Here is a 27025-nt window from a genome sequence, read left to right as displayed (position 1 = left end):
TTTGCCTGTAGAGAACACATGTTTCTATTTCTAATAAAGTTTATTATGACTGAACATGAGTTCCTCCTCTGGATTGAACTTGATGTTTCTGTCTGAGTTAGAGAGACGACCTGGCAGGAGTGGTGAACTGTGTGGCAATGTGTTGTAATCTGTGTGTGTGTGTGTGTGTGTGTGTGTGTGTGTGTGTGTGTGTGTGTGTGTGTGTGTGTGTGTGTGTCTGGTGAAACCAAATGTGAAGAAATGGTCATGCTGTGAAAAAGAATTTCCCTAGAGGGACAAAAAAAGTCTAAAGTTAAATTCTGATCTGGTCTGATGAAGGTGACCTGCATCTATCATCCATCCATCCATCCATCCATCCATCTATCATCCATCCATCCATCTATCATCCATACATCTATCATCCATCCATCTATCATCCATCTATCTATCATCCATCTATCATCCATCCATCTATCATCCATCCATCCATCCATCTATCATCCATCCATCTATCATCCATCCATCCATCCATCTATCATCCATCCATCTATCATCCATCTATCCATCCATCTATCATCCATCCATCTATCATCCATCCATCTATCATCTATCATCCATCATCCATCTATCATCCATCCATCCATCCATCCATCCATGTAGCCTATCATACATCCATCCGTTCACCCAGAAGTTTATTTACTTCAACAAGCCGACATGTTTGTAAAACTAGATCTAATTCAAAGTCCCAAGTTGATGCTCGGTGTGTTCAGGTGCAGTGGGAAGCTCCCGTCTGTGTTGACGCTCGGTGTGTTCAGGTGCAGTGGGAAGCTCCCGTCTGTGTTGACGCTCGGTGTGTTCAGGTGCAGTGGGAAGCTCCCGTTTGTGTTGACGCTCGGTGTGTTCGGGTGCAGTGGGAAGCTCCCGTTTGTGTTGATGCTCGGTGTGTTCAGGTGCAGTGGGAAGCTCCCGTTGGTGGTGACGCTCGGTGTGTTCAGGTGCAGTGGGAAGCTCCCGTTTGTGTTGACGCTCGGTGTGTTCAGGTGCAGTGGGAAGCTCCCGTTTGTGTTGACGCTCGGTGTGTTCAGGTGCAGTGGGAAGCTCCCGTTTGTGTTGACGCTCGGTGTGTTCAGGTGCAGTGGGAAGCTCCCGTTTGTGTTGACGCTCGGTGTGTTCGGGTGCAGTGGGAAGCTCCCGTTTGTGTTGACGCTCGGTGTGTTCGGGTGCAGTGGGAAGCTCCCGGTTGTGTTGACGCTCGGTGTGTTCGGGTGCAGTGGGAAGCTCCCGTTTGTGTTGACGCTCGGTGTGTTCGGGTGCAGTGGGAAGCTCCCGTTTGTGTTGACGCTCGGTGTGTTCGGGTGCAGTGGGAAGCTCCCGTTTGTGTTGACGCTCGGTGTGTTCGGGTGCAGTGGGAAGCTCCCGGTTGTGTTGACGCTCGGTGTGTTCAGGAGCAGTGGGAAGCTCCCATTTGTGTTGACGCTCGGTGTGTTCGGGTGCAGTGGGAAGCTCCCGTTTGTGTTGACGCTCGGTGTGTTCGGGTGCAGTGGGAAGCTCCCGTTTGTGTTGATGCTCGGTGTGTTCAGGTGCAGTGGGAAGCTCCCGTTGGTGGTGACGCTCGGTGTGTTCAGGTGCAGTGGGAAGCTCCCGGTTGTGTTGACGCTCGGTGTGTTCAGGAGCAGTGGGAAGCTCCCGTTTGTGTTGACGCTCGGTGTGTTCAGGTGCAGTGGGAAGCTCCCGTTTGTGTTGACGCTCGGTGTGTTCGGGTGCAGTGGGAAGCTCCCGTTTGTGTTGACGCTCGGTGTGTTCGGGTGCAGTGGGAAGCTCCCATTTGTGTTGACGCTCGGTGTGTTCGGGTGCAGTGGGAAGCTCCCGTTTGTGTTGATGCTCGGTGTGTTCAGGTGCAGTGGGAAGCTCCCGTTTGTGTTGACGCTCGGTGTGTTCAGGTGCAGTGGGAAGCTCCCGTTTGTGTTGACGCTCGGTGTGTTCGGGTGCAGTGGGAAGCTCCCGTTTGTGTTGATGCTCGGTGTGTTCAGGTGCAGTGGGAAGCTCCCGTTTGTGTTGACGCTCGGTGTGTTCGGGTGCAGTGGGAAGCTCCCGTTTGTGTTGACGCTCGGTGTGTTCAGGTGCAGTGGGAAGCTCCCATTTGTGTTGACGCTCGGTGTGTTCGGGTGCAGTGGGAAGCTCCCGTTTGTGTTGATGCTCGGTGTGTTCAGGTGCAGTGGGAAGCTCCCGTTTGTGTTGACGCTCGGTGTGTTCAGGTGCAGTGGGAAGCTCCCGTTTGTGTTGACGCTCGGTGTGTTCGGGTGCAGTGGGAAGCTCCCGTTTGTGTTGACGCTCGGTGTGTTCGGGTGCAGTGGGAAGCTCCCGTTTGTGTCATAAACACTGCAAAAACTCTAACTCTTACCAAGAATATTTGTCTCATTTCTAGTCTAAACTAATCTCATTCTACTTAAAATAAGACTCATCACATTAAAAAGCAGCTTGTTTTTAGACACTTTTTACTTCTTTCAAGCTGATTTTCACTTGAAATAAGTAGAAAAATCTGATATGGAGCAAGTTTTTCTTTCTTATTACAAACACAAAAAACTCGCTTTCAGATTCTTGTACTTATTTGAAGTAAAAATTAGTTTGAAACAAGTGAAAATGATCTAAAAACAAGTTCATTTTTAGGTGATGAGTCTTATTTTAAGTGGAGAGAGATTAGTTTTGACTAGAAATGAGACATTTGGACAAGAAATATTCTTGGAAAGATTTTGAGTTTTTGCAGTGAACACATCAACTCTGGACTTGAAGCTTGAAGTAAATAAACTTCTGGGTGCATGTTTGAGTCTCCATCTGACGCTGTCTGTGGCTTTGAGGGATGGAAACAGCCTAAGCAGCAGAACTTCAATCCACTCCCATTCATCGCTGCCGTGGCGACGCGGGGACAGACCATAACTACCGCAAAACAGGAGACATTAAACTGAAAACCTACAGATTCCTTCTGTTAGACCTGAAATGATAGGAAAATACAGCCTGAGGTGAATTTACCCGGAATGGTCCTTTAACAGAGAAGATTAGGAAACACAAGGACTTTTGTCATCATCATTTATGATCAAATAATCCACATATATAGCCTAATATTATTATATAACATGTGAATTCATGAACAATAACACTGAAGCATTAAGAATGAATAGAATACTAGAATAACATCATGACCATTTTGGAACTCGTGTGTGTTTGTGGTGTTAGTGTACGTGCGTGTGTGTGTGTCTGTGTGTGTACGTGCATGTGTGTGTGTTTGGTGTTAGTGAGCGTGTGTGTGGTGTTAGTGTGCGTGCATGTGTGTCTGTGTGTTTGTGTGTGCACAGGTCACGATGCCTCCTGCACCAAAGCTAAAACACACACACACACACACACACACACACTGGGTCTGTATAATAACAAGGACAATGTGAAGATATGTAATATAGCTGGAGAAACCATCAAAACTCAACTGTGAACGTGGCTCATTTTAGCTGAAATGCATGGCTCAAAAAAACACAAAAAATGCATTTAAATTAAAAATAAGTCAGCTTAGCAAGAATGTTACATTCTATCCAATGGGGGGAATCACAATGTGTATTATAAATCATGTTTTTTATTGTAGATCTGTTTTTTTACGGAGTTATCAACCTTATCAGTTTCAAGTGAAATCTGTTTGCCAGGCCACTTTTGGCACACTTCTCCTCAGCAGGCTGGATAGAAAGCATCGTCCCAGACACTCACATCTATTGTTTTTGGTCAAGTACAGTTGTAGCAACAATATGAAATCATTTACAGCCATTAACTGTTAAAACTTAAACATCTATGGAGGCTCAAACCTTAAATGGCTCATTTTACCTGATCACCCTATCAGTAGTATTATAGGATATTATAGTATCAGTAGTAGGGTGAATTCGCCTAATGTGGGACGTTTTTTGCAATTTAGACTTCTGGTGTATATTATGATATGACGCAAACACTTTCAATCTACATCCTGTACCATTCTGAAATCCTTAGGTTGTGATCTAATGGAATCCAAAGAGAACATTCTGATTTCACACTCCTAAAAGAAATACCATACATATTTCAACTCTGATTGCAAAGTTTTTTGCGGCAATTTCCGTTCCCTAATGTGGGACAGTCATGCTCCTAATGTGGGACACTAAAAAGTCTGTTTAAAAGTCATCTTAATTTACATGATAAATGCTAGATTGCAAACCAGTGTTCAATAATATCACTTATTGTCCTAGTTCTGCTTCATCTTCTATAGTGTTAATGGTTTTCTACCAATTGTGTGGTGGATGCAGGGGTGAAAGTAAGCCGGTACGGTCCGGTACTGCGTACCACTAAAAGATTCAGAGGCGGTACGCAGTACCAGGAAGATCATGAGAGAGATTAAAAAAATAAAATAAAATAAAATAAAAAGTAAAAAAAAAATTATAAATCTAATTTCACATGAATTCCCTGTGGTTTGAAATGATTTCTGTGAAATTGTCTCGGTTATTATAACACATAGTGTTACGAGATCCCGACCCGATCAAAGACAGAGACATGATCTAGTTTCTGTGCGCAGCAGCGCTGCGCCCTGGGACGTCAGCACCACCTGCAAGCAGCTGCAGTGTGCAGCTGTGCACCGCGGGACGCGCCGCTCGCTCACTGCTGCTGCTGAAGACTGAACCTTTTTTTCCGGTACCGTGAAACTTTGCCCTCAGCGCGTCGTGGCGAGTCCTGTCGGGACCGATGCGGACGTTACACGCGGGCCAGAGCACGTGCTGGGTCTCGGTGCGGCTGCAGTCGAGCTCGCGGTCTGTTTATGTGAACGCGGCTCCAGCTGCTCGGTGTCGCCACAGCGGTGGTGCGCGTTTAGACCATAATACATCCATGATGGTTTGAAGCAGAGAAAAAACAAACTTGTGTCAAAACAAAACGGAGCTGAAAAATGAAACAATAAGTCAGTTTTGCACCAGTCTGTGGAAACAGCCTAAAAGTGAATGAATGACAGCAACAGTTGTATCATTGAACTACTGCAGATAAAAGTAATGACTACATGACTTTCCGTTTGTGTTGGGGCATATTTACCATTTTAACTCTGTTTTTACTTCATTGTTAAACCACAGTAGGCTACATAAATACAAGTTTGATGAGAAACAGTTATTTATTTATTTATTAAATAAAGTAGCCAATTTAGAAGCACATGTTTTTTTCTTCTAATTAAATCGTGGTATTGTATAAGTATCGAGAATCGTGGAAATGTATTGGTATCAGTATATAAGAAAGCTCCAGCCTCGATGGCGAGAGACCGCAGGCTGTTTGCAGGCTAGGATATGTTCTTTTTTATTTATTATGGGGATCAATAGGCTACCTGACATTGTCCTGGGCCAGTGGTTAGAATGGTGGGGCCAGCGATCTTCAAAATTTCCTTTATTGTCTACCCCTGACCCAGCCTTCGAAACGTGTACCACGTTTAACGTTTGTTGCAAAATGTCCCAATTAAAATCAGTAATAATAATAATAATAATAATAATAATGATGCAGGGAAAAATAACTTTTGGTAATAGTACCGGCAAGAATTTAAAACTACTTTCACCCCTGGGTGGATGTGACCTTTTACCCTTCGCTAAAGAGTGGACTTAGGGTCATTCCAAGCCCTGGTCAACAACCTCCACCATCCTCAGTGATCTCCCTATATTCAGTAATGTTTCCCCTCATCCTGTCTGTTTTCCACTGGTTGAGTTCACTTGCTTGATTATTTTCCTTTTTTTTCCCATGTTTTCTTTCCCTGATTTTGTCTCATTGCCTTACTCTTTTTTGCCACTGTGATCTGAAATACATTCCATTTAATTAATCAGTAATGTGCTATCCTTTGATTACTTCTAAACTCAAACATTTTTCATGAACATTATCAAAAAAGACAAGATTTAGAAACAAGAAAGAAAAAAAATCAGAGCCATTTACCCCTTTAACAGTATTATGACCACTTCCAGTTAATATATATAATTTTCTTTTGTTGTAAAATATTCAAAACAATGAATTATAACAATAAAGCCATGTAAACAACCATTGTTATTGTTCAACCTATTAGTTTTACCTGGAAAAGCCCTGTCCCACATTAGGAAAAACCACCTGTCCCGCTTTAGGAAGGCATGTTTCCTAAAGTGGGACAGTAGAAATGTTGATCAAAATTCTAAATATTGAGAATGGTTACACCATATTAAGATATATTTTAATGCATCAACATATTATAAACACATTTTGACAAAAATTTGCAATAACTTTGTTTTTTTTAATAAATTATGGCCTTAACATTATTTTTGTCCAAACCCTAAGTACCTAGCATTTTGGTCTTCACACAGGGAGCCTCCGGTTTGAAGGCTCTCCCTCCTAAACCTATGATTGGACATTTGAGATGTCATGTGATTTTGATAATGCAATATCACAGCTTGTGTGAGCCCACATTTACATTAACTTTCTTTTGCTATAGGAAGACCTACACCCATTTAAGCTTAAGTGTCCCACATTAGGCGAATCCACCCTATAATAGATATTATAGTATCAGTAGTATTATAGATATTAGTAGGGTATTATTAGTATCAGTAGTGCTATTAGTAGTATTATTAGTGATGTAATAAGAGACTTTATTTATCTCATCAACTCTGACCTCATTGTTGTGAGACTTTAGATGTTTGTTTTATTGATTCTGGTCACACACACACACACACACACACACACACACACTCACACACACACACACACACACACACACACACACACACACACACACACACACACACACACACACACACACACACACACACACACACACACACACACACCCTCAGCTGTTCCTCCCCTTTAACCAACAAATCTCCTGTTTCAACATCCCGCATCGTGACCGCGCCTCCCCCGAGGCTGAGGCTCGCCCCCCGACGTTGTTTCGTCACCGGGCTCTGATTGGCTGAGAGGAACCCACCCAGCGGAGGGAGCTCCAGTGCGCATGCGCAGCGGGGAAGGGAGTAGTAGGGCATGTTTGAAAAGTCTGAGGCAGAAAGTTGTCTGTGGTTTTAGGACAACAGACAGACAGACAGACAGACAGACAGACAGATAGAGGCACGGACAGATAGAGAGAAAGAGGGACAGACTCACACAGAGAGAGGGACAGACAGAGAGAAAGAGGGACAGACTCACACAGAAAGAGAGGGACAGACAGAAGGAGAGAAATCCGGACCTCCAGGCGCAGACAGCGGGAGGTCGCAGCGCTCCACGCCGGGAAAGGAGCGCGGCCGCCGGCATGAAGGTGCAGTTCGCCCCGCTGAACATCCCGCTGCGGAGGAGGCTGCAGACCGCCGCGGTGCTGCAGTGGGTCTTCTCCTTCCTGGCGCTGGGTAACACACACACACACACACACACACACACACACACACACACACACTGACTGACTATCGATCAGGGATGATTGATTATTGATCCTCGGTCTTGTGATGACTCTTCTTGTTTCAGAAAGCCGCCGACTAGTCAGACAGTTAGACACCTGTGTTCACTAAGAGGGCAGGGGCTTTTATTGTGAAAAGTTCTGAGCAGGGCTTTTATTGTGAAAAGTTCTGAGCAGGGCTTTTATTGTGAAAAGTTCTGAGCAGGGCTTTTATTGTGAAAAGAAGGTCTGAGCAGGGCTTTTATTGTGAAAAGAAGTTCTGAGCAGGGCTTTTATTGTGAAAAGAAGTTCTAAGCAGGGCTTTTATTGTGAAAAGAAGTTCTGAGCAGGGCTTTTATTGTGAAAAGAAGTTCAGAGCAGGGCTTTTATTGTGAAAGTTCCGAGCAGGGCTTTTATTGTGAAAAGAAGATCTAAGCAGGGCTTTTATTGTGAAAAGAAGTTCTGAGCAGGGTTTTTATTGTGAAAGGTCTGACCTCTGTCTCTGGTCTGGCTCAGCGGTCAGAGTCCGATCCCTGACCTGTGTCATCAGAACCTCCCGTCCAATCAATGAGATGAAGTGATCGATTAAAGGGATAGTTCACCCAAAACTGAAATGTCCCTCCGATATCCCCCCCCCCCCCCTCATGTGGACTAAGGGCTAGGAGAAGTTTCAGAGTCCTCCGTGGCTTCTCTGAGTTACAGCGGGGCTCCGTGCAGCAGTGCATGTCCATATGACGGTTGTCAATGGATACCAACTGTCTTCGTAACAAAAAGACACACCAAAAAACATCCAGATACCTCCATGCTGCTCGTCTGTAATGTCCCTCTTGTATTGAAGCCCCGAAATGAGAAATTGTCCCGAAAAAAATTAAATAAGTCTATATTTCAAGCTTGTAGCGGAAGCTTCGAGAAGCTTCGAGAAGCTTCCGCTACAAAACAAAGTAAATTTCAATTTTGTCTGAACTATCCCTTTAATGCTGCGTTCACATGGAGACGGCAGACTGGATGTCATGTTATAGTCCATCACAGTTGGTAACACTGAATGTAAAATATCTTTGTACGCGGATGATTGCTTGATTTTGTTGTCCGACCCCTGTGCATCCATCCCTCCACTTCTCTCATTAATTCATTATTTTGGTAGTATGTCCGGATACTCCATCAACTGGAGGAAAAGTTCACTTACGCCTCTCACTTCCAATCTAGATCCTCTTTTTCTTAAATCCCTTCCCTTTGAAATTGCCAAAGACCAATTCTCTTACCTGGGCCTGTCTATTCCTGTAAACTCTAAACATTTAATCAAAAATAATTTTGACGTCCAGGTTGAGAAGCTTAAAGCAGATATCAGTGGCACGGCCGTTTCGGCTAATGCTGTGTTCAAGGCAGGCTTTTGAAACCGTAAGTTACAGCTTCAAGTCACAACTACGACTTGGTAGCGTTCCAGGTAACCCGTAGCTCGTGTTTTTACCGTCCTGTTGTCTGTGAAAGTTCCCTATAACGGCCACTCGTAACTTCCGACCCGTGAACTCGTACCAGATCGAACTGGTATGACTTCACAGGAAGGAAAAACACAAAGTACGAGTTTCCTTGAACGCACCATGAGTTAGCAGCCCCCGCCCTTGTCAGGCATCAATTGGTCCTCGTGCTACGTCACCACATTCACGCGCATCCCTTGGCTGCACACACAGCCCTTCATGCCGTTCTCTCCCCTCATTGGATAACACTTGTATCCCACAAGGAAAATTTTCTCCTCGGGTTACAGCAGAGCAGAGTGACGGAGAGACTCGTGTTTAGGCTGAAATACTTCATGTAAGTGATTGCTGACGGAAAATAGGACTATTTAGGACTTATATTAACAAAAACATTCCACTGATATCTGCTTTAAGAGAAATATTGATTATTGGAGGTCTTTGCCACTTTCTCTCATAGGGCGGATTAACGCTATTAAAATGGTGACGCTCCCTAGGTTTATGTACTTGTTTCAAAATATTCCCATTTTTCTTTCATCGTCATTCTTTAAAAAAATTGACTCTATAATTTTGCCTTTTATATGGGGATATAAAACTCATCGTATTTCCAAGGCTCATTTACAAAAGCCTAAGAAACATGGTGGTCTTGCCCTTCCTAATTTTCAACATTATTATTGGGCAACCAACGCCAGAGCTTTAATTTTCTGGCAGGATCTGCTCCCTCAACATAGAGAGCACTGCGATACACCTAAGTGGTTACAGCTTGAATCACATGCTGCAAGAAATAGCTCCCTTTCAGCTCTTTTGTTTTGCACGAAAGATTATCCTTTGTCTTCGGTTGAGGATAGTTTTGTGCTGTATAATTCAATTAAAATTTTAAAACAAATTAGGAAGGTACTTAAACTACCTGATTTTTCTAAATATTCTCCTATTTGTTTTAACCATAGTTTTGTTCCAGCTCAGTCTGATCAAGCCTTTGTATTCTGGAGACAAAGGGGTCTGGTTACCTTCTCAGATTTGTATATGCATAACCATTTAGCTTCATTCAATGAGTTGAAGGAAAGCTTTTCCCTTCCTCAATCCCACTTTTTTCGCTATCTACAAGTAAGGCATTTTGTTAAAGAAAATGTAAACAACTACATAAATCCTAGTATGGAGCACTCATTTTTTGCTATAATGAAACTAAAGCCAGGATCTAAACACCTTGTTTCAAAATTTGTTTCATTGTTTTCTAAAGTTTCAGTTTTGTCAACAAACCATATCAAGTCTGCATGGGAGGCAGATCTTGGTACGGAGCTGTCCGATGAGGTGTGGAGGGAAGGGTTGGAAAAGATTCATTTAGGTTCAACTAATGCCAGGTTGCAGCTGATCCAATATAAAATCATGCACAGATTACATTATTCCAAGGTAAAACTCAGTAAAATGTATCCTGATGTTTCCAATATTTGTGACAGATGCAACCAAGGTTTAGGGACCCTGGGGCACATGTTTTGGCTCTGTCCAAAGATTGTTTCTTTTTGGCAACAGATCTTCTCATGGTATAGTAATGTTTATGATGTGCAGCTGGATCCAGATGTAGTTTTTATATTGTTTGGTTGCTCCAAAGCTTTCTTTTCACTCCCTCGCCCCATGCAGGTGACCATCAGATTTGGCACCTTGGTGGCAAAAAGGTTGATACTTAAAGTGAAATTCCGGCGTAAGTGTAAACCATGGTCAAACACACCGTAACACCGAGTTAGACCCCCCCTCGAGAGATCAATTTGCCCGACCGCTACATTCACGAGATCCACCAACTTCAGCAAATACCGCAATATCGCCACACACGGCGCTGTCCGGATCCACTGTCTGACCGCAACCAAAACACCACCATTTGCCCAAAATAATGCTCAGAACTGCACCAAATGTCATCAATAGTACACACAGGGTCCCAGCACGTAGTACGAGTTGTCAAACATCTGCTAGCTTTGCCTGTTTTCTTTAGCAAGGAGATGCAACTCAACTCACCTACTTCTCCTCCGGGAGCCGCTCGTTGGTGAGGAAGCCCTGACGAGTCGATCACCGAGTGCACCGGAGTTCCGCAGCTCAATCAACAATTACCTCATGGAAATACAATCAGAGTTTTTTTTTTTTTTATCTTGCATATCACTTTATAACTATTATTATCGAGTGCTGGCCACGATATAGGCGCAAATGAGCATTTTTAAGAGCTGCGGAACTCCGGTGCACTCGGTGATCGACTCGTCAGGGCTTCCTCACCAACGAGCGGCTCCCGGAGGAGAAGTAGGTGAGTTGAGTTGCATCTCCTTGCTAAAGAAAACAGGCAAAGCTAGCAGATGTTTGACAACTCGTACTACGTGCTGGGACCCTGTGTGTACTATTGATGACATTTGGTGCAGTTCTGAGCATTATTTTTGGGCAAATGGTGGCGTTTTGGTTGCGGTCAGACAGTGGATCCGGACAGCGCCGTGTGTGGCGATATTGCGGTATTTGCTGAAGTTGGTGGATCTCGTGAATGTAGCGGTCGGGCAAATTGATCTCTCGAGGGGGGGTCTAACTCGGTGTTACGGTGTGTTTGACCATGGTTTACACTTACGCCGGAATTTCACTTTAACGACTGGAAGGCCACTGACCCTCCTAGCTTTTCCAGGTGGCTGAGGGAAATGGTCTCAGGGATACACCTAGAAATGCTGCGCTGCATTCCGGGTACTGTTACACCACCCGTGGAGACTGACTGTGAAACATATTAACACAGTTCTGTAAATGTCTGGGTAGTGTTTGTCGTTGTTGTTATGTTTTGTTTTGTTTTGTTTTTGTTCTTCTTGTGTTTGTTTGTTTGTTTGTTTCCTGTTTCGGCTGTGTGCTTTTGTTGCTGTTTTTGTTTGTTTTGATGTTGCTGTTTTTATTGTTTAGCTTGTGTACTTGTTTGTTGTGGGGAGATTGGAGTGATTTTTGAAAATAATAAAAATATATAATTAAACATGTTATAGTCCAGTAATTTTAAGACAAAAGGGGTCAACGTTGAACAAACTGCAACAGAATCTAACTGAACTGGTTGTGTATCTCAACATGTCCTGAGTGAGGGGACAGAATCCCATCAGGGGAAAGTTTAGGAAAACACCAAGACTAATTTGCATACATTTGCATTTATTCCACTGTTTTGACGGCACATGTATAAAGCTGCTGTGGTGGTGCCAACATGGAGATGAGTTGACTTGTTAACTTTCACTTACGTCAGCTTACCAACTGTAGCTTTAATGAGCTAGGGCGCTAGGCTACCATGTAAAACAACTGTAGCTTTAATGAGCCTGGGCGCTAGGCTACCATGTAAAACAACTTTAGCTTTAATGAGCTAGGGCGCTAGGCTACCATGTAAAACAACTGTAGCTTTAATGAGCTAGGGCGCTAGGCTACCATGTAAAACAACTGTAGCTTTAATGAGCCTGGGCGCTAGGCTACCATGTAAAACAACTGTAGCTTTAATGAGCTAGGGCGCTAGGCTACCATGTAAAACAACTGTAGCTTTAATGAGCCTGGGCGCTAGGCTACCATGTAAAACAACTGTAGCTTTAATGAGCTAGGTTGCTAGGCTACCATGTAAAACAACTGTAGCTTTAATGAGCTAGGGCGCTAGGCTACCATGTAAAACAACTGTAGCTTTAATGAGCCTGGGCGCTAGGCTACCATGTAAAACAACTGTAGCTTTAATGAGCTAGGTTGCTAGGCTACCATGTAAAACAACTGTAGCTTTAATGAGCTAGGGCGCTAGGCTACCATGTAAAACAACTGTAGCTTTAATGAGCTAGGGCGCTAGGCTACCATGTAAAACAACTGTAGCTTTAATGAGCTAGGGCGCTAGGCTACCATGTAAAACAACTGTAGCTTTAATGAGCTAGGTTGCTAGGCTACCATGTAAAACAACTGTAGCTTTAATGAGCTAGGGCGCTAGGCTACCATGTAAAACAACTGTAGCTTTAATGAGCTAGGGCGCTAGGCTACCATGTAAAACGACTGTAGCTTTAATGAGCTAGGGCGCTAGGCTACCATGTAAAACAACTGTAGCTTTAATGAGCTAGGTTGCTAGGCTACCATGTAAAACAACTGTAGCTTTAATGAGCTAGGTTGCTAGGCTACCATGTAAAACAACTGTAGCTTTAATGAGCTAGGGCGCTAGGCTACCATGTAAAACAACTGTAGCTTTAATGAGCTAGGGCGCTAGGCTACCATGTAAAACGACTGTAGCTTTAATGAGCTAGGGCGCTAGGCTACCATGTAAAACGACTGTAGCTTTAATGAGCTAGGTTGCTAGGCTACCATGTAAAACAACTGTAGCTTTAATGAGCTAGGGCGCTAGGCTACCATGTAAAACAACTGTAGCTTTAATGAGCCTGGGCGCTAGGCTACCATGTAAAACAACTGTAGCTTTAATGAGCTAGGTTGCTAGGCTACCATGTAAAACAACTGTAGCTTTAATGAGCTAGGGCGCTAGGCTACCATGTTAAACAACTGTAGCTTTAATGAGCTAGGGCGCTAGGCTACCATGTTAAACAACTGTAGCTTTAATGAGCCTGGGCGCTAGGCTACCATGTAAAACGACTGTAGCTTTAATGAGCTAGGTTGCTAGGCTACCATGTAAAACAACTGTAGCTTTAATGAGCTAGGGCGCTAGGCTACCATGTAAAACAACTGTAGCTTTAATGAGCTAGGGCGCTAGGCTACCATGTAAAACGACTGTAGCTTTAATGAGCTAGGTTGCTAGGCTACCATGTAAAACAACTGTAGCTTTAATGAGCTAGGGCGCTAGGCTACCATGTAAAACAACTGTAGCTTTAATGAGCCTGGGCGCTAGGCTACCATGTAAAACAACTGTAGCTTTAATGAGCTAGGGCGCTAGGCTACCATGTAAAACAACTGTAGCTTTAATGAGCTAGGGCGCTAGGCTACCATGTAAAACAACTGTAGCTTTAATGAGCCTGGGCGCTAGGCTACCATGTAAAACAACTGTAGCTTTAATGAGCCTGGGCGCTAGGCTACCATGTAAAACAACTGTAGCTTTAATGAGCTAGGTTGCTAGGCTACCATGTAAAACAACTGTAGCTTTAATGAGCTAGGGCGCTAGGCTACCATGTAAAACGACTGTAGCTTTAATGAGCTAGGGCGCTAGGCTACCATGTAAAACGACTGTAGCTTTAATGAGCTAGGTTGCTAGGCTACCATGTAAAACAACTGTAGCTTTAATGAGCTAGGGCGCTAGGCTACCATGTAAAACAACTGTAGCTTTAATGAGCTAGGGCGCTAGGCTACCATGTAAAACAACTGTAGCTTTAATGAGCTAGGTTGCTAGGCTACCATGTAAAACAACTGTAGCTTTAATGAGCCTGGGCGCTAGGCTACCATGTAAAACAACTGTAGCTTTAATGAGCTAGGTTGCTAGGCTACCATGTAAAACAACTGTAGCTTTAATGAGCTAGGGCGCTAGGCTACCATGTTAAACAACTGTAGCTTTAATGAGCCTGGGCGCTAGGCTACCATGTAAAACGACTGTAGCTTTAATGAGCTAGGTTGCTAGGCTACCATGTAAAACAACTGTAGCTTTAATGAGCTAGGGCGCTAGGCTACCATGTTAAACAACTGTAGCTTTAATGAGCTAGGGCGCTAGGCTACCATGTAAAACGACTAGGGCTGTTTTCGACTAAGGATTTTCATAGTCGAATCTGATTCGTCAGATTTTGCCGTAGTCGACTGATCGTCGAACCTTTTTTTTTTTAGATTTCTTTTTACCGTTTCAAACAAAAGAACTAAAACACCCAAAACAATGGTAGGTGTTAAACAAATACCTTTATTTATTTCCCACACTTTGGATGATTTTTATAGGCACTCTCATTTTTAGTAGCCATTGTGAGCCAGGGTATGCGTTTATGTCACGTTGCCCTGGACAACGCTCCTTTTGCTCGGACTGTGAGTGGCAAATCAAACATTCCTCAACGTGATGAAGGATAGCGGTGGTCGTGGACACAGAGAAACCGGGTAAAACATGTAGTATCAAAACAAACGGAGGTCAGAAGGACTCGACAATCCGTACATTACGTTAATCAATCCTGTAACACACAGTGTGACCGCGGCACCGGCAGAGAGACAGACAGGCTGTAGAGGGACGAGATTACAGCTGTGACTCCCGACACTGATGGTGCGTTCATGACAACTCGGAAGTCGGAAAAAAAACAAGTTCCTCTTCTGAAAAACTCTGACATGTCAAAACTTTAGGATGTGTTAGAGACTAATTCATCTGTCTAACCATCAGAACTATTGACACTTGAAACGGTAAACACAGCTGATCCATCGAAAAAAAAAATCACCGCTGGAGTTAATTTATTTTCCGTGATTGAAAGCAGGTTCTTGAATGTAACTCGGTCAAAGTCAGATCATGTATCCTCACAATGTTTTGCTGTTCTGTCAGGTCATGCATGATAAATGCTGACAAAGTTAGACTGTCAGACTTCCTTGATTTTAAACTTTGGCGGCTCTGCCTCTCGTCTTTTTGCCACTCCGTGAGTGTTCTGCAGTGACTTCTGAGTACCGTGACTTTGACGGTCCTACTGCTCACCTCCGCTCATTTGAAAAAAAAAAAAAAAAACCTCCGCTCATTTGATTGTGCAACTGCAGTGGGTGATTTATTAATACGTAGTAAGAAGCTAAGACTACCGTTTAAACGCACACATCATTTTGAACTCTTAACTTGGCCACTCTTAACAGAAAGTAGGCAGATTTTTTTTTTTTTTAAATCAAAATAGGCTTTTTATAACAAATAAAAGACATTCTATGTAACAATTTATGCTCAGCAGCCGTGGGCACCCCCATATAGTCAGAATGGTAGGGTCTTGGTTAGATTCGACTACGAGGTTCATAGTCGAATCAGACCCCTCCGAATCGAATCGTCGAATAGTCGACTTTTGGAGGTCAGCCCTAAAAACGACTGTAGCTTTAATGAGCTAGGTTGCTAGGCTACCATGTAAAACAACTGTAGCTTTAATGAGCTAGGGCGCTAGGCTACCATGTAAAACAACTGTAGCTTTAATGAGCTAGGGCGCTAGGCTACCATGTTAAACAACTGTAGCTTTAATGAGCTAGGGCGCTAGGCTACCATGTAAAACAACTGTAGCTTTAATGAGCTAGGTTGCTAGGCTACCATGTAAAACAACTGTAGCTTTAATGAGCTAGGGCGCTAGGCTACCATGTAAAACGACTGTAGCTTTAATGAGCTAGGGCGCTAGGCTACCATGTAAAACAACTGTAGCTTTAATGAGCTAGGGCGCTAGGCTACCATGTTAAACAACTGTAGCTTTAATGAGCTAGGGTGCTAGGCTACCATGTAAAACGACTGTAGCTTTAATGAGCTAGGTTGCTAGGCTACCATGTAAAACAACTGTAGCTTTAATGAGCTAGGGCGCTAGGCTACCATGTAAAACAACTGTAGCTTTAATGAGCTAGGGCGCTAGGCTACCATGTAAAACAAGCGCTTCCTGTAGCAACGGGTTCGAATCCAGTCCACGTCCTTTGCTGCAAGTCCTTCCATCTCTCCACCCCCTTTCACTAATATCAAAGCAACCATCAGAAGATACGTGTCCCTCTCCTGATAGGAGGCGGAGCGTCAGACCTGCTCTAAGGATGTGGCCATCTTGAAAAACTGCAGTCATCTTGAATGTAAAGTGGTTTCTTGTCAGCTGACCGATGGAGTCGACTCATCCCAGTTTTCATGCCGGTACCACAGCACCTTTACATGTGCCGTCAAAACGGTGGAATTTATGCACATTTATAAACATGTAATACATTTTTCGTTTGTCTTAATGTCAGTAATCAACTCAGTAATTTTCATGGAGATATCTAAAGGTTAAAAACGTTACCCTATTCAGGTGAGAAAACTAATGAATGTGCGTATTATGGGATATATTTGGGTGTTTTTCTAAACTTTCCCCTAATGGGATTCTTCTGGGCTTTTCTCCTCACTCAGGACATGTTGAGATACAAAACCAGTTGAGTTTGATTCTGTTGCAGTTTGTTCATACAACGACTGGACTACGAGTGGACGAGAGGACGACCGTGAAACTGTCTGTCTGCCGCGACGCTATCCTCAACCAGTATGTTGACGTTGCCATAGCAACATGGTGACACGTCTTGCCGTTGTGCCGTGTCGTCGGATCGTTCGTTTGTTTTTCCCGTCTACCGTCTGCTGCCTGCTGTCCGCCGGACTGCAGGTGAATGCAGCTTCATGATTATTAATAGTTTAATGAAACGACTTCTAACGAGACGTCACCTGAACGCAGCACCAGACATGACACCTGTCTGTCTCTACCTGTCTGTCTCTACCTGTCTGTCTCTACCTGTCTGTCTCTACCTGTCTGTCTACCTGTCTGTCTACCTGTCTGTCTCTACCTGTCTGTCTACCTGTCTGTCTACCTGTCTGTCTCTACCTGTCTGTCTCTACCTGTCTGTCTCTACCTGTCTGTCTCTACCTGTCTGTCTACCTGTCTGTCTACCTGTCTGTCTCTACCTGTCTGTCTCTACCTGTCTGTCTACCTGTCTGTCTACCTGTCTGTCTCTACCTGTCTGTCTCTCACCTGTCTGTCTCTACCTGTCTGTCTACCTGTCTGTCTCTACCTGTCTGTCTACCTGTCTGTCTCTACCTGTCTGTCTACCTGTCTGTCTGTCTACCTGTCTGTCTCTACCTGTCTGTCTCTACCTGTCTGTCTACCTGTCTGTCTACCTGTCTGTCTGTCTACCTGTCTGTCTCTACCTGTCTGTCTCCACCTGTCTGTCTCTACCTGTCTGTCTCTACCTGTCTGTCTCTACCTGTCTGTCTACCTGTCTGTCTACCTGTCTGTCTCTACCTGTCTGTCTACCTGTCTGTCTACCTGTCTGTCTCTACCTGTCTGTCTCTACCTGTCTGTCTACCTGTCTGTCTACCTGTCTGTCTCCACCTGTCTGTCTACCTGTCTGTCTGTCTACCTGTCTGTCTCTACCTGTCTGTCTCTACCTGTCTGTCTACCTGTCTGTCTACCTGTCTGTCTACCTGTCTGTCTGTCTACCTGTCTGTCTCTACCTGTCTGTCTCTACCTGTCTGTCTCTACCTGTCTGTCTCTCACCTGTCTGTCTCACCTGTCTGTCTACCTGTCTGTCTCTACCTGTCTGTCTCTCACCTGTCTGTCTCTACCTGTCTGTCTCTACCTGTCTGTCTACCTGTCTGTCTACCTGTCTGTCTCTACCTGTCTGTCTCTACCTGTCTGTCTCTCACCTGTCTGTCTCTACCTGTCTGTCTCTACCTGTCTGTCTCTACCTGTCTGTCTACCTGTCTGTCTACCTGTCTGTCTCTACCTGTCTGTCTGTCTACCTGTCTGTCTACCTGTCTGTCTCTACCTGTCTGTCTCTACCTGTCTGTCTCTACCTGTCTGTCTCTACCTGTCTGTCTGTCTACCTGTCTGTCTACCTGTCTGTCTCTACCTGTCTGTCTCTACCTGTCTGTCTACCTGTCTGTCTCTACCTGTCTGTCTCACCTGTCTGTCTGTCTACCTGTCTGTCTCTACCTGTCTGTCTCTACCTGTCTGTCTACCTGTCTGTCTGTCTACCTGTCTGTCTCTACCTGTCTGTCTCTCACCTGTCTGTCTCACCTGTCTGTCTACCTGTCTGTCTACCTGTCTGTCTCTCACCTGTCTGTCTCACCTGTCTGTCTCACCTGTCTGTCTACCTGTCTGTCTCTCGCCTGTCTGTCTCTACCTGTCTGTCTACCTGTCTGTCTACCTGTCTGTCTCTACCTGTCTGTCTCTACCTGTCTGTCTCTACCTGTCTGTCTACCTGTCTGTCTACCTGTCTGTCTCTACCTGTCTGTCTACCTGTCTGTCTCTACCTGTCTGTCTACCTGTCTGTCTACCTGTCTGTCTCTACCTGTCTGTCTCTACCTGTCTGTCTGTCTACCTGTCTGTCTACCTGTCTGTCTCTACCTGTCTGTCTACCTGTCTGTCTCTACCTGTCTGTCTCTACCTGTGTGTCTGTCTACCTGTCTGTCTACCTGTCTGTCTCTACCTGTCTGTCTCTACCTGTCTGTCTGTCTACCTGTCTGTCTCTACCTGTCTGTCTCTACCTGTCTGTCTACCTGTCTGTCTCTACCTGTCTGTCTCTACCTGTCTGTCTACCTGTCTGTCTCTCACCTGTCTGTCTCACCTGTCTGTCTGTCTACCTGTCTGTCTCTACCTGTCTGTCTCTACCTGTCTGTCTCTACCTGTCTGTCTACCTGTCTGTCTGTCTACCTGTCTGTCTCTACCTGTCTGTCTCTACCTGTCTGTCTACCTGTCTGTCTCTCACCTGTCTGTCTCACCTGTCTGTCTCACCTGTCTGTCTGTCTACCTGTCTGTCTCACCTGTCTGTCTACCTGTCTGTCTCTACCTGTCTGTCTCTACCTGTCTCTACCTGTCTGTCTCTACCTGTCTGTCTCTACCTGTCTGTCTGTCTGTCTACCTGTCTGTCTGTCTACCTGTCTGTCTGTCTACCTGTCTGTCTCTACCTGTCTGTCTACCTGTCTGTCTCTACCTGTGTGTCTGTCTACCTGTCTGTCTACCTGTCTGTCTCACCTGTCTGTCTGTCTACCTGTCTGTCTACCTGTCTGTCTCTACCTGTCTGTCTCTACCTGTCTGTCTCTACCTGTCTGTCTACCTGTCTGTCTGTCTACCTGTCTGTCTGTCTACCTGTCTGTCTCTACCTGTCTGTCTACCTGTCTGTCTCTACCTGTCTGTCTCTACCTGTCTGTCTCTCACCTGTCTGTCTCTACCTGTCTGTCTCTACCTGTCTGTCTACCTGTCTGTCTGTCTCTACCTGTCTGTCTCTACCTGTCTGTCTCTACCTGTCTGTCTCTACCTGTCTGTCTCACCTGTCTGTCTGTCTACCTGTCTGTCTCACCTGTCTGTCTACCTGTCTGTCTCTACCTGTCTGTCTCTACCTGTCTGTCTGTCTGTCTACCTGTCTGTCTGTCTACCTGTCTGTCTGTCTACCTGTCTGTCTCTACCTGTCTGTCTACCTGTCTGTCTCTACCTGTCTGTCTCTACCTGTGTGTCTGTCTACCTGTCTGTCTCACCTGTCTGTCTGTCTACCTGTCTGTCTCACCTGTCTGTCTACCTGTCTGTCTCTACCTGTCTGTCTCTACCTGTCTGTCTCTACCTGTCTGTCTACCTGTCTGTCTGTCTACCTGTCTGTCTGTCTACCTGTCTGTCTCTACCTGTCTGTCTACCTGTCTGTCTCTACCTGTCTGTCTCTACCTGTCTGTCTCTCACCTGTCTGTCTCTACCTGTCTGTCTCTACCTGTCTGTCTACCTGTCTGTCTGTCTCTACCTGTCTGTCTCTACCTGTCTGTCTCTACCTGTCTGTCTCTACCTGTCTGTCTCTCACCTGTCTGTCTCTACCTGTCTGTCTACCTGTCTGTCTCTACCTGTCTGTCTACCTGTCTGTCTCTACCTGTCTGTCTACCTGTCTGTCTCTACCTGTCTGTCTCTACCTGTCTGTCTCTACCTGTCTGTCTCTACCTGTCTGTCTACCTGTCTGTCTGTCTCTACCTGTCTGTCTCTACCTGTCTGTCTCTACCTGTCTGTCTCTACCTGTCTGTCTCTCACCTGTCTGTCTCTACCTGTCTGTCTACCTGTCTGTCTCTACCTGTCTGTCTACCTGTCTGTCTACCTGTCTGTCTCTACCTGTCTGTCTACCTGTCTGTCTGTCTACCTGTCTGTCTACCTGTCTGTCTCTCACCTGTCTGTCTCTACCTGTCTGTCTCTACCTGTCTGTCTACCTGTCTGTCTACCTGTCTGTCTCTACCTGTCTGTCTCTACCTGTCTGTCTCTACCTGTCTGTCTCTCACCTGTCTGTCTCACCTGTCTGTCTACCTGTCTGTCTGTCTACCTGTCTGTCTCTACCTGTCTGTCTCTACCTGTCTGTCTCTACCTGTCTGTCTCTCACCTGTCTGTCTCACCTGTCTGTCTACCTGTCTGTCTCTCACCTGTCTGTCTCTACCTGTCTGTCTACCTGTCTGTCTACCTGTCTGTCTACCTGTCTGTCTCTACCTGTCTGTCTCTACCTGTCTGTCTCTCACCTGTCTGTCTCTACCTGTCTGTCTACCTGTCTGTCTGTCTACCTGTCTGTCTCTACCTGTCTGTCTACCTGTCTGTCTACCTGTCTGTCTCTACCTGTCTGTCTCTACCTGTCTCTACCTGTCTGTCTCTCACCTGTCTGTCTGTCTACCTGTCTGTCTCTACCTGTCTGTCTCTCACCTGTCTGTCTCACCTGTCTGTCTACCTGTCTGTCTACCTGTCTGTCTCTACCTGTCTGTCTCTCACCTGTTTGTCTCACCTGTCTGTCTCTACCTGTCTGTCTCTACCTGTCTGTCTCTACCTGTCTCTACCTGTCTGTCTCTCACCTGTCTGTCTCACCTGTCTGTCTCTACCTGTCTGTCTCTACCTGTCTGTCTCTACCTGTCTCTACCTGTCTGTCTCTCACCTGTCTGTCTGTCTACCTGTCTGTCTACCTGTCTGTCTACCTGTCTGTCTCACCTGTCTGTCTACCTGTCTGTCTACCTGTCTGTCTCTACCTGTCTGTCTCTCACCTGTCTGTCTCCACCTGTCTGTCTCTACCTGTCTGTCTGTCTACCTGTCTGTCTACCTGTCTGTCTCTACCTGTCTGTCTCTACCTGTCTGTCTCTACCTGTCTGTCTCTACCTGTCTGTCTCACCTGTCTGTCTACCTGTCTGTCTCTCAGCCCAGTGCTGTCTAGCAGCCTTCGTCCTCCTCTCCCTCTCTGATTGGTGGCTGCTGGCCCTGCTCTATGCTGGTTGGCTGTGGCTGGACTGGGACACGCCCACCAGCGGAGGACGGCGTTCCCAGTGGGTCCGGAACTGGAGCGTCTGGGAATACTTCAGGGAATACTTCCCTATCCAGGTCTATGGATCTACCATCTACTGATCAATATCTGGTCATTGGTTATTGATTATTGATCATTGGTTATTGATCACTGACTATTGGTCATTGGTTATTGGTGATTGGTTATTTATTATTGATGATTGATTATCGATGTGTCTGCAGCTTGTGAAAACGGTCGATCTGGATCCAAAGAAAAACTACATCTTTGGGTTTCACCCACACGGTGAGAAACAACCTGTCTGTCTGTCTCTACCTGTCTGTCTGTCTCTACCTGTCTGTCTCTACCTGTCTGTCTCTCTACCTGTCTGTCTCTCAGGCGTCCTGGTAGCTAATGACCTGTCTGTCTCTACCTGTCTGTCTCTCTACCTGTGTGTCTCTCTAACCTGTCTGTCTCTCAGGCGTCCTGGTGGCTAATGACCTGTCTGTCTGTCTCTACCTGTCTGTCTGTCTCTCTACCTGTCTGTCTCTCAGGCGTCCTCGTGGCCGGAGCGTTTGGGAACTTCTGTACGGAAGCGACCGGTTTCTCCCGTCTGTTTCCTGGTCTGACGTCTCACCTGCTGATGCTGCCGTTCTGGTTCAGAGTCCCGGTCTTCAGAGACTACATCATGTGTGGAGGTACACACCTGTCTGTCTATCCGTCTGTCTGTCTGTCTGTCTGTCCGTCCGCCTGTCCGCCTGTCCACCTGTCTGCCTGTCTGTCTGTCCACCCGGGGCTCTGAGTTCTGACCATAGAGGAGGGTAGAGGACATCAGAGGACAGTAGAAGGCAGTAGGAGACAGTATTGGACAGTAAAATTATAGATACATACAATATACAACAGACCCTTAACGTAGCCTACAATAGACCCTTAGCGTAGCCTACAACAGACCCTTAACGTAGCCTACAATAGACCCTTAACGTAGCCTACAATAGACCCTTAACGTAGCCTACAATAGACCCTTAACGTAGCCTACAATAGACCCTTAACGTAGCCTACAATAGACCCTTAACGTAGCCTACAATAGACCCTTAACGTAGCCTACAATAGACCCTTAACGTAGCCTACAATAGACCCTTAATGTAGCCTACAATAGACCCTTAATGTAGCCTACAATAGACCCTTAACGTAGCCTACAATAGACCCTTAACGTAGCCTACAATAGACCCTTAACGTAGCCTACAATAGACCCTTAACGTAGCCTACAATAGACCCTTAACATAGCCTACAATAGACCCTTAACGTAGCCTACAACAGACCCTTAACGTAGCCTACAACAGACCCTTAACGTAGCCTACAATAGACCCTTAACATAGCCTACAGCAGACCCTTAATGTAGCCTACAACAGACCCTTAACGTAGCCTACAATAGACCCTTAACGTAGCCTACAGCAGACCCTTAATGTAGCCTACAATAGACCCTTAATGTAGCCTACAATAGACCCTTAACGTAGCCTACAATAGACCCTTAATGTAGCCTACAATAGACCCTTAATGTAGCCTACAATAGACCCTTAACGTAGCCTACAATAGACCCTTAACTAGCCTACAATAGACCCTTAACGTAGCCTACAATAGACCCTTAACGTAGCCTACAATAGACCCTTAACGTAGCCTACAATAGACCCTTAACGTAGCCTACAGCAGACCCTTAATGTAGCCTACAACTGACCCTTAATGTAGCCTACAATAGACCCTTAACGTAGCCTACAGCAGACCCTTAATGTAGCCTACAATAGACCCTTAACGTAGCCTACAATAGACCCTTAACGTAGCCTACAATAGACCCTTAACGTAGCCTACAGCAGACCCTTAATGTAGCCTACAACTGACCCTTAACGTAGCCTACAATAGACCCTTAACGTAGCCTACAATAGACCCTTAACGTAGCCTACAATAGACCCTTAACGTAGCCTACAATAGACCCTTAACGTAGCCTACAGCAGACCCTTAATGTAGCCTACAACTGACCCTTAATGTAGCCTACAATAGACCCTTAACGTAGCCTACAATAGACCCTTAACGTAGCCTACAATAGACCCTTAACGTAGCCTACAATAGACCCTTAACGTAGCCTACAGCAGACCCTTAATGTAGCCTACAATAGACCCTTAACGTAGCCTACAACTGACCCTTAACGTAGCCTACAATAGACCCTTAACGTAGCCTACAATAGACCCTTAACGTAGCCTACAATAGACCCTTAACGTAGCCTACAATAGACCCTTAACGTAGCCTACAGCAGACCCTTAATGTAGCCTACAATAGACCCTTAACGTAGCCTACAATAGACCCTTAACGTAGCCTACAATAGACCCTTAACGTAGCCTACAATAGACCCTTAACGTAGCCTACAGCAGACCCTTAATGTAGCCTACAACAGACCCTTAACGTAGCCTACAACAGACCCTTAACGTAGCCTACAATAGACCCTTAACGTAGCCTACAATAGACCCTTAACGTAGCCTACAACAGACCCTTAACGTAGCCTACAACAGACCCTTAACGTAGCCTACAATAGACCCTTAACGTAGCCTACAACAGACCCTTAACGTAGCCTACAATAGACCCTTAACGTAGCCTACAACAGACCCTTAACGTAGCCTACAACAGACCCTTAACGTAGCCTACAACAGACCCTTAACGTAGCCTACAATAGACCCTTAACGTAGCCTACAACTGACCCTTAACGTAGCCTACAACTGACCCTTAACGTAGCCTACAACAGACCCTTAACGTAGCCTACAACAGACCCTTAACGTAGCCTACAACAGACCCTTAACGTAGCCTACAACAGACCCTTAACGTAGCCTACAACAGACCCTTAACGTAGCCTACAATAGACCCTTAACGTAGCCTACAACAGACCCTTAACGTAGCCTACAACAGACCCTTAACGTAGCCTACAACAGACCCTTAACGTAGCCTACAACAGACCCTTAACGTAGCCTACAACAGACCCTTAACGTAGCCTACAACAGACCCTTAACGTAGCCTACAATAGACCCTTAACGTAGCCTACAATAGACCCTTAACGTAGCCTATAACAGACCCTTAACGTAGCCTACAATAGACCCTTAACGTAGCCTACAATAGACCCTTAACATAGCCTACAATAGACCCTTAACATAGCCTAATAGACCCTTAACGTAGCCTACAATAGACCCTTAACATAGCCTACAATAGACCCTTAACGTAGCCTACAATAGACCCTTAACATAGCCTACAATAGACCCTTAACATAGCCTACAATAGACCCTTAACGTAGCCTACAATAGACCCTTAACGTAGCCTACAATAGACCCTTAACGTAGCCTACAATAGACCCTTAACATAGCCTACAATAGACCCTTAACGTAGCCTACAATAGACCCTTAACGTAGCCTACCATAGACCCTTAACGTAGCCTACAACTGACCCTTAACGTAGCCTACAATAGACCCTTAACGTAGCCTACAACTGACCCTTAACGTAGCCTACAATAGACCCTTAACGTAGCCTACAATAGACCCTTAACGTAGCCTACAATAGACCCTTAACGTAGCCTACAATAGACCCTTAACGTAGCCTACAATAGACCCTTAACGTAGCCTACAATAGACCCTTAACGTAGCCTACAATAGACCCTTAACGTAGCCTACAATAGACCCTTAACGTAGCCTACAATAGACCCTTAACGTAGCCTACAACAGACCCTTAACGTAGCCTACAACAGACCCTTAACGTAGCCTACAACAGACCCTTAACGTAGCCTACAATAGACCCTTAACGTAGCCTACAATAGACCCTTAACGTAGCCTACAATAGACCCTTAACGTAGCCTACAACTGACCCTTAACGTAGCCTACAATAGACCCTTAACGTAGCCTACAATAGACCCTTAACGTAGCCTACAATAGACCCTTAACATAGCCTACAATAGACCCTTAACATAGCCTACAATAGACCCTTAACATAGCCTACAATAGACCCTTAACATAGCCTACAATAGACCCTTAACATAGCCTACAATAGACCCTTAACGCTATGTTAAGGGTCTACGTAGACTCTGTAGATTTGTCCTCGGATGCCCTTTTCTTACCCATCAGTGCACAATGTCCACTAGACTCAACATTGAATATGAGTGCACTGGTTCCAGCTGATATACAAATGCATTTAGGTTAATTATCCATCCTATCTACAGCGGTATCTTACACCATACACATCAAGTTATCATATCAGACGTTCATCACAGCCCTTTTCTCCTGTTCCTAATGAATGATGATGAAATCATTTAGTAGAAGAGCTTTTCTGTTGAAAGATTGGAACAACCTTCCTGCTAATCTCAGATCCACGTCCTCTCTTGGGATCTTCTCATCTCATGGTGATCTCTTCCTGTTTCCACTGAAGAGGCATTTCTGATTGGTTGAACTGATACTAATCATTATACCATAGTCTGGGTGAATACTCGATTCTGATTGGCTGTGGGGACACCCATAAAGATGTTCCGGTCAAATTGCCTGATTACGTTCTAAATATTACTGTGCTGGCTCAAACGTTTGTTGGTAACCACGGCAACGGACACTCGAACCATAACAACTTTTTTCAGTGCTGCTTAAAGACGTATGATTTTAACGGTAAAAACAACATAAGTAATTGATTTAATATGTATTTATCTCGTAAGTGACCATGGTATAAGCACTTCGAGGTGTCCGATTATCAGAGATTAATGGACTTCATGGAAGTCGTCCAACACCTCGAAGGGCATTACCCCTTACTTATATACTGTCATTTCAGTCTCAGTGTTGACCATTGAGGCCTTATTATGGTTGTTTTGTTTTGTCCCAATGTGCATGATCTGAGATCACCAAGTAAACAACAGCCCAGGACTAACTCTAATCCTAAACTAACCCTAACAGCGGTCCTGGGCTGTTAATTACTTGGTGATATCAGATCATGCTTCCCAATGTAGTTACAATAACTGTGGTTTGTCCTTGTTTGTTCCATTGTTTTTGTCTTTTTTGTTTGTTTGTTTGTTTTTTTGTTTTGTTTGTTTATTTGTCTGTTTGTTTTTCTATATTGTTGTGAACATGTTTGTCTGATGAATCTATGTTTGTCTTTATGTTTGGACCCCCTCGAAAACGAGATGGTTGGATCATCTCGTCTTGGATCTCATCTCGTCTTGGATCTCAAGAGGTTTTATCCAACAAAAGACAGAATGAGACAGTAGGGGTAAATGACAATAGAGGAGGAGACAGTAGAGGACAGT

The 27025-nt window shown here is 44.9% G+C and overlaps 1 protein-coding gene across 1 annotated transcript in view; it reads left to right on the top strand.

The window, feature by feature from the left end:
* Window positions 1-7128: 7128 nt before the first annotated feature.
* The window catches only part of mogat3a (monoacylglycerol O-acyltransferase 3a), a 42549-nt gene continuing 22652 nt past the window's right edge, over window positions 7129-27025 (top strand). The window contains exons 1-4 of the mRNA XM_085760024.1: window positions 7129-7364; window positions 21640-21818; window positions 21963-22023; window positions 22272-22415. Coding sequence (XP_085616150.1) covers window positions 7271-7364; window positions 21640-21818; window positions 21963-22023; window positions 22272-22415 — 478 coding nt within the window. The 5' untranslated portion in view covers window positions 7129-7270. The remainder of the gene's footprint in view (window positions 7365-21639; window positions 21819-21962; window positions 22024-22271; window positions 22416-27025) is intronic.

Source organism: Trachurus japonicus, chromosome 18 (genome assembly GCF_045865225.1).
Source record: "Trachurus japonicus isolate A0001 chromosome 18, Traja_1.0".
Classification (NCBI taxonomy): Eukaryota; Metazoa; Chordata; class Actinopteri; order Carangiformes; family Carangidae; genus Trachurus; species Trachurus japonicus.
The sequence above is the reverse complement of the archived record's forward strand: the minus strand, read 5'-3'. Positions and strand labels throughout refer to the sequence as shown.